This window comes from Trichechus manatus, unplaced genomic scaffold (assembly GCF_000243295.1).
Source record: "Trichechus manatus latirostris isolate Lorelei unplaced genomic scaffold, TriManLat1.0 scaffold00057, whole genome shotgun sequence".
Lineage (NCBI taxonomy): Eukaryota > Metazoa > Chordata > Mammalia > Sirenia > Trichechidae > Trichechus > Trichechus manatus.
In genome coordinates, this window is record NW_004443993.1 from 802,095 (window position 1) to 810,209 (window position 8,115).

At 44.1% G+C, this 8,115-nt stretch overlaps 1 protein-coding gene across 1 annotated transcript in view; it reads left to right on the forward strand.

Annotated features, from left to right (window-relative positions):
* ECSIT (ECSIT signaling integrator) overlaps positions 1 to 8,115 on the forward strand; it is a 16,213-nt gene that overhangs the window by 3,232 nt on the left and 4,866 nt on the right. The window contains exons 3-5 of the mRNA XM_004378314.2: positions 3,925 to 4,041; positions 7,018 to 7,441; positions 7,692 to 7,915. Coding sequence (XP_004378371.1) covers positions 3,946 to 4,041; positions 7,018 to 7,441; positions 7,692 to 7,915 — 744 coding nt within the window. The 5' untranslated portion in view covers positions 3,925 to 3,945. The remainder of the gene's footprint in view (positions 1 to 3,924; positions 4,042 to 7,017; positions 7,442 to 7,691; positions 7,916 to 8,115) is intronic.

Consider the following 8,115-nt stretch of genomic DNA (forward strand, 5'->3'; position numbering starts at 1 on the left):
GATGGCCGCTTGCAAGCTTTTAAGACCCCAGACGCCACTCACCAAAGTAGGATGCAGAACATTTTCTTAATAAGCTTTGTTATACCAGTTGACCTAGATGTCCCCTGAAAGCATGGTCCCCAGACCCCTAGCCCGGCTACTCTATCCCTCAAAGTGTTTGATTGTATTCAGGAAACTTCTTAGCTTTGGTTTAGTCTCGTTGTGCTGACTTCCGCTGTAGTGTGTGCTGTCCTTCCCTTCACCAAAGATAATTCTTTTCTACTATCTGGCTAGTAAATAACCTTCACCCTCCCTCCCCACCCTCGTAACCATCAAAGAATGTTTTCTTCTGTGTATAAACCTTTTCTTGAGTTCTTATAATAGTGGTCTTATACAATATTTGCCCTTCTGTGGCTGACTAAATTCACTCAGCATAATGACCTCCAGATCCTCCATGTTATGTTTCACGGCTTCATCATTGTTCTTTATCGTTGCGTAGTATTCCGTTGTGTGGATATACCATAATTTGTTTATCCATTCGTCCGTTGATGGGCACCTAGGTTGTTTGGCATAGGAATTTTTTAAAGCTCCCTAAAAGATTCCAATATGAACAAAGTTTGAGAACCACCAGAGCTGTATACAGGAAATACAGAGAAGAGAGGAACAAGTTAAATGACACTGCAGGGAAGCAAACAGACAAATCCACAGTGTGGAATTCTTTGCAGTCTCCTTACACAAAGTGTGGTCCCCAGACCAGCAGTATCAGCCTCATCCAGGAGTGTCTTAGATGTGCAGAGTCTGTGGCCCCAGCCCAGATGTGCTGAATCAGAATTTGCACTTTAATAAGATCCCAGGTGAGTCATCTGCATATTCAAGCACTTAAGAACATTGCAAACTTTAGAGAAGGAAATGTATCTTGCTGATTGTCTGAGAAACAGAGGCCTAGCGCTAGGAAGAAAACCAAGAGAATGTCTGATTGCTGAGAAAAAGGCAGGAAGCTGGGTCACCTGCGCCAGGTGCTTCTGAGAAATTGACCAAGATGGAATCTTGAGAAGTAACCATAGTCTTTATAAGATGTAGAACACAGAGGCCTTTACAAGAGAGATTTCAGTGAGTGGTTGGAGGAGCAGCCAGGTTGGAGAGAGTGAGAAAGGAATTGTAGTGCGTAGACACCTCTTGGGAGAAATTTTGCTATAAAGGGAGCAGATGTGGAGCAGAGGTTGGAGGGAGACCTGGGGTCAAGATGGGAGATGCTAGAACAGGTTTAAATGCTGATAAGAATGATTCAAACACTTCTCAACTCATTCTATGAGGCCAGTATTATCCTGATACCAAAACTAAACAAAGACATCACAAGAAAAGAAAACTACAGACCAATATCTTTTATGAATATAGATGCAAAAAATTCTCAACAATATACTAACAAACCAAATCCCAGCAACATATCCCAGAAATGCAAGGTTAGTTTAACATCCAAAAATCAAAGGACAAAAAAATACATGATCATCTCAATAGACAGAAAGCATTTGGCAAAATCCAACACCTATTTGTGATAAAAACATTCAACAAACTAGGAATAGAAAGGAACTTCCTTAACCTAAAAAAAGACATCTATGAAAATCCCACAGCTGGCATCATACTTACTGGTATAAGACTGGATGCTTTACCCCTAAAATCAGGAACAAGACAAGGATGTCTGCTCTCACCTTTTTTATTCGACGTTGTACTGGAGGTTTTAGCCAGGGCAGTTAGGAAAGAAAAAGAAATGAAAGGCATCCAGATTGGAAAGGAAGAAGTAAAACTCTGTTTGCAGATGACATGATCATGTATATAGAAAATCCTAAGGAATACACTAAAAAACTATTAGAACTAATAAATGAGCTTAGCAAAATTGCAGGATTATAAGATCAACATATAAAAATGTATCTCTATACACGGCCAATAAACAATGCATAAATGAAATTAAGAAAACATTCCATTTACAATACTTCCATAAAAAACAAAATACGAATACATTTAACAAAAGAAGTGTAAGACTTGTACACTGAAGACTACAAAACATTGAAAGAGATTAAAGATCTCAATAAATGGAGAGACATCACATCCTATGTTCATGGATCAGAAGATTTAATATTGTTAAGATGGCAGTACTCCCCAAATTGATCTACAGAGTCAACACAATCCTTATCAGAATCCCAGCTGGCTTTCTTGTAGAAATTAACAAGCTAATCCTAAAATTCCTGTGGAAATGCAAGGAACCCAGACTAGCCAATATAATCTTAAAGAAGAACAAAGTTGGAGGACTCACTCTTCCCCATTTTCAAAACTTAATAAAGCTGCAGCATACAAGACAATGTGGTACTGGCTTAAGGCTAAACATACAGACCAGTGGAATAGAATTGAGAATCCAGAAATAAATTCATATGTTTATGATCAATGTTCAGTAAGGGTGCTAAGATAATAAATGGGGAAAAATGAGTCTTTTCAACAAATGGTGCTGGGATAAATGGATATCAACATGGAAAATAGTAAAGGGAACTTCTTCCTGACACCATACCCAAAAAATTAACTCAAAATGGATCACAGACCTAAATGTAAGAACTGAAACTATAAAACTCCTAAAAGAAAGTGGGAGTAAACCCTATGGGTTAGGCAGTGGTTTCTTAGATACAAAACCAAAAGCATAGCCACAAAAGGAAAACACAGATAACCTGGACTTCATCAAAATTTAAAATTTTTGTGCTGCAAGTAATACCATCAAAAAGTGAAAAGACAACACACAGAATGGGAGAAACTTTGCAAATCATTAGGGTCTAGTGTCCAGACTACGGAACCCTTACAACTCAATAATAAAAAAGAACCTACATTTTTGAAAATTGACAAAGGCTCTGAAAAGATGTTTCTCCACTGAAGATAAAACAAATGGTCAATAAGCACAGGAAAAATGCTCAACATCACTGGGAAAATGCAAATCCAAACCAGAATGAGGTACCACCTCACACCCACTAGGATAGCTCTAATAAAAAAGACAGACAATAACAAGTATTGGAGAGGATGGGGAAAAATTGGAAGCCTGATGCTGGTGGGCATGTAAGATGGTACAGCCACTGTGGAAAACACTTTGGTGGTTCCTCAAAATGTTAAACAATTGCCATATGTCCCAGCAATTTTGTTCACCCAAAAACCTATACAGGGATGTTCATAGCTTCATTAGTCATAATAGTCAAAATGTAGAAACAACCAGAATGTCCATCAATTGAATGGATACATAAAATGTGGTTAAAGTCACACCACGGAATAGTTTTTTGGCAATAACAAGAAATGAAGTTCTATGCGTGCTACAGCATAGATGAACCTTGAAAATATTACATTAAGTATAAGAAGCCAGACAAAAAAGCACACGTGTTATATGACTCCATTTATATGAAATGCCCAGAAGGGCAAATCTATAGAAAGGAGATTAGTGGTTGCTTAGAGTTGAGGGTAGGAGAAAACAGAGTGGCTGCTAATGGGTATAGAGTTTCTTTCTAGGGTAACAAAACTGTTCTAAAATTAGATTGTGATGGTTGCACAAGTCTGTGAATACATGAAAAACACTGAATTGTACGCTTTAAAAAGGTGAACTGTATAGTATATGAATAAAGCTTTTTTAAAAAAACAAAAAATAGAATGATCCAGTAGGGAGGGGGACCATTGCTGAAGCAAATTCCTCAAGATAGTGAAGGGTTTGGCCCAGTAGAAGCAGGGACCCTTGATTGTAGCAGTCATCTAAGCCCCTTCTTGTGGATGAGGAAACCAAGGCCACTGAAAGTTACATTGGGCCTTGTCCAGACTCTTGGGGTAAGTTAGCCATGCAGTCTGGAATGTAGCCTCTGCCCATATGGGGGTCTTGTCTCTGTTAGTGGGTGAGGGTGCCAGGCTGATGGCGTCTCTTCTCTTGGCCAGGTGGTCATCTGACAAGCAATCATGAGCTGGGTCCAAGCCATCCTGCTGGCCCGGGGTCTCTCTCGAGGCTGGGGAGGCATCTGCGGGCCCACCCTGACAGGAGCCCCCTTCTCTCAGGTAACAGCCAGCCAGGTGGTCACCTCCCCTGGTCGGGGTCGGGGGAGGAAGTCCTGGGATTTGCTCCCAACCCCTTCAAAATCCACCCTGTGAAGCCAGCTCTGGGGGCTCTGAGCTGGCCCATCTGCTCTGAGGTGGAAGGTACCTAACTTATCTTAAGAGGTGCTGGTGCCCCCGTGGTGAGGAGGTTGAATTTGAAAATAAGGATGAGCTAAATGGATTTGGGTGGTGATACATCCAGCTTAAAGATGGGGGCAGAAAGTTGAACTTCTTCCCTTATCCAAAGTGACCAGAATGTGCAAGCAAATCAACGGCCGTAGATAACAATGGTGATGATAATAGCTTCCATATTGAGCATTTACTCTGTGCCAGGCCCTGTGCTAAGCATTTTATTTGCATTTTCTCATTTGTCGTGTTCCCCCTACTTTGGGCATTCCAGAACTTCTTTCCAATTTTTGTCCTACGTGCCAGCTACCTGTAGTATTAAATCAAAAAACCAAATCCACTGCCATTGAGTCGATTCCAACTCATAGCAACCCTATAGGACAGAGTAGAACTGTCCTATAGGGTTTCCAAGGCTGTAATCTTAATAGAAGCAGACCACCACATCTTTGTGCTATGGAGTGGCTGGTGGGTTCAAACTCCCGACCTTTTGGTTAGCAGCCACTAGGGCTTCTTTCTGTAGTATTAGTTGCCTAAAATTTCACTTTAAATCAACGCCTCTTTTTTTTTTTTAATACCACCTTATCTAAACAGTACATCTAGATGAGCTGTTGGAGGCAGCAGAGTAGAGGGATTGAGAGCACAGACTCCAGTCTGCATCCTACTTTATTGCTCTGGGCCTCGGTTTCCTCATCTGTAAAATGGGCACAGTTAGAAGACTCCCTCATATGGCAGTTGTAAAAATGAAATGTGTCTTACGCTTTTAAAGTACTCAGCAGTACCTGGAAGGTAAGAGTATTCAGTAAATGTTAGCTTTTATTAGCTCTGTGTTTTTAAAGATGCCTTATATGTAGCCATTCTAATTTAAACATTCAGTTTAAATTAAAATAAGAAGTTTGTTAACATACCATCTAAAACAGGGGTTGGCTAACTTTTTCTTTAAGTGTCAAATAGTAAATATCTTTGGCTTTGCAGGCCATACTACCGCTGTCACAACTATTCATCTCTGCAACTGTAACACTAAAGCAGCCACAGACAATACGTCAATGAATGAGCATAGCTGTGTTCCAATAAAACTTTATTTAGAAAAGCAGGCAAAAAAAAAAAAGGTTGAGAAGTTAGAAGGTTGATATGTTGTGGGGTTGTTAACCAATGTCATAAAACAACATGTGTACTACTTTTTTATGAGAAACTATTTGTTCTGTAAGCCTTCACCTGAAGTACAATAAAATATTAAAAAAAAAAAAGAAAAGAAAAGCAGGCAACTGGCTGGGTTTGGCCTATGGGCCATGGTTTGCCAACTTCTGTTCAGCATGCGCTGCCCACTCTGGGCAACAAGATCTCCTTGACCCAAGGGAGGCGCCATCAAAACAGATGGGGAAACTGAGGCCCGAGCAATGCAGGATGTGGGCCATCGCCTGGCATAGAACAGTCAAGCCAAGACTCCTGCTGATTCCAAAACCTGTGTTTTCCTTATTTATTTATTTTTTTTAATTTACCTTTGGAATAGGTACTACACTTAATTACAGTGAGGAATAGAGTTCAAATTTCAAAAAGTTCTGAGGCTGTGCCATGACAAGAGTCTGTCCCTCTCCTGTCCAGCCACCACTTAGTTCTCTCTGGAGGCAAAAGATGTTATGACTTACTGTATTTCCTTCCAGAGATATTTTATACCTATACAAAAAAATATATAAAGAGAGAGGGAAAGAGCACGCGTACCCTGGTGGTGCAACGGTTAAGCGTTAAGCTGCTAACTGAAAGGTTAGCACTTCAAACCAAGCAGCAGCTCCATGGGAGAAAAGACTAGGCAATCTGCTCCTGTAAAGACTGTTATTTTTGTGTGCCATCAAGTTGATTCTGATTCATAGTGACCCTATAGGACAGAGTAGAACTGCCTAGGTAATTTTTACGGGAGCAGATCACCAGGTCTTTTCTCCTGCACGGCCACTGGTGGGTTCAAACTGCTGACCTTCTGGTTAGCAGCTGAGCGCCAACCATTGGGCAACCAGGGCTCCTCTGTAAAGATTACAGCCGAGGAAACCCTATTGGGCAGTTCTGCTCTATCATGTTATGTGCCATCAAGTAGATTCTGACTCACAGCGACCCTATAGGACAGAGTAGAACTTCCCCATAGGGTTTCTTAGGCTGAAATCTTTATGGGAACAGATTGCCAAGTCTTTTCTCCTATGGAGTGGCTGGTAGGTTCGAACCACCGACCTTTTGGTTAGCAGCTGAGCGCTATGAGTCGGAATTAACTGGACAGCACACAACAACATGTATATTTCTTTTTTATACAAGTGAGAACCTACTCTACACATTGTTACACACTTTGCTTTTTTTTCATTTAATAATATTCCTTGGAGCTTATTCCAGATCACACAGCGAGAGCCTCTTCAGTGGGTTTTACAGCTGCCGGTGTTCTTGTCCAGGTACATGGCGATTTGTTTCAACACTCCCTTGCTGATGGACATGTGGGCTGTTTCCACTGCTGCAGTGGATAACTTTGTACAAAAGCCACTTGGCACTTGTGTGCTTCTAGGTGTGTTTGTAATGGTGGTGAACATTGCCAAATGCTTCCATGGAGGTTTTCCCAGGGCTCACCAGCAGTGGATGAGTGTCCGTTTCCTCACAGCCGTGCCAGCATTGCATTTTATCACACTTTGCAGTGGTGCCTAATCCTGGGTTTGTAACCACAGTTCCCCAGGGCTGCCCTCAGGGATGACTGCTGGCACCTCTCCTAGGAAAGAGCTAGCCGGGTAGCCCCCAAGGGGTACCGGGAGGTGCCAGATTCCAGCAGCGTTCCTCTGTCCCCAGGTCGCCTCCCAGGTCCTGCGGGGCCTCCACTGCAGTGCAGCCACCCACAGCTCCCACTCTGACTCTTCGCTGGTCCCAGACCCCCCTGAGCTTTCAAGGAGGCCCATCAAGGCCCTGGTACCCCACGAGGAGCTGTTTGGGCAGGCGCCTAGTGGGGAGCGGGACAAGGCGAGCTTTGTGCAGGCCGTGCAGAACTTCAGGCAGCACAGCGTGCGCAAGCGGGGCCACGTGGACTTCATCTACCTGGCCTTGCGCAAGATGCGGCAGTATGGCGTCGAGCGGGACCTGGCCGTCTACAACATGCTGCTCGACATCTTCCCCAAGGAGGTCTTCCGGCCACGCAGCATCATCCAGCACATCTTCGTGCACTACCCTCGGCAGCAGGAGTGTGGTGTCGCTGTCCTGGAGCAGATGGAGAACCACGGTGAGGCTGGCTTACATCTAGGGGGCGGGGCTCATGTGACAGGCAGCCGGCCCCTCCCTCCAGCCATGGCTCTGACTCCTCTCCTTACCCCCCTCTCTCTGCCCCCATCCCTGACTTCATTTTTCCCTGCCTCTGATCCTTGGTCTCATCCTCTGTTCGTCTGCCTCCGCTCTTCCTCCATCTCCCTCGCTCTGTTCTTTGTCCCTCCGCTGCTTCCCTCCTGGGGCTCTGCCTGCGTCTGCCTGAACAGGGGTGATGCCCAACAAGGAGACGGAGTTCCTGCTGATTCAGATATTTGGACGGAAAAGCTACCCCATGCTTAAGTTCCTGCGCATGAAGCTGTGGTTCTCCCGCTTCAAGAACATCAACCCCTTCCCAGTGCCCCGAGACCTGCCCCAGGACCCCGTGGACCTGGCCAAGTTGGGCCTGCGGCACATGGAGCCCGACCTTAGTGCCAGGGTCACCGTCTACCAGGTATCCACTCCCCTGTCAACAGTCTTGGACACCACACCGGGCTGGGCCCCATCATCACTTGCCTACACAGACCTGACTCCCTGCCCCAACTCTCCAGTGGATTCCCATGGCCCTTACTCCTCGCCACAGCTTACACAGACCTGACTCTCTGCCCCAACCCTCCAATGAATTGTCATGGCCCTTACTCCTCGCCACAGCTT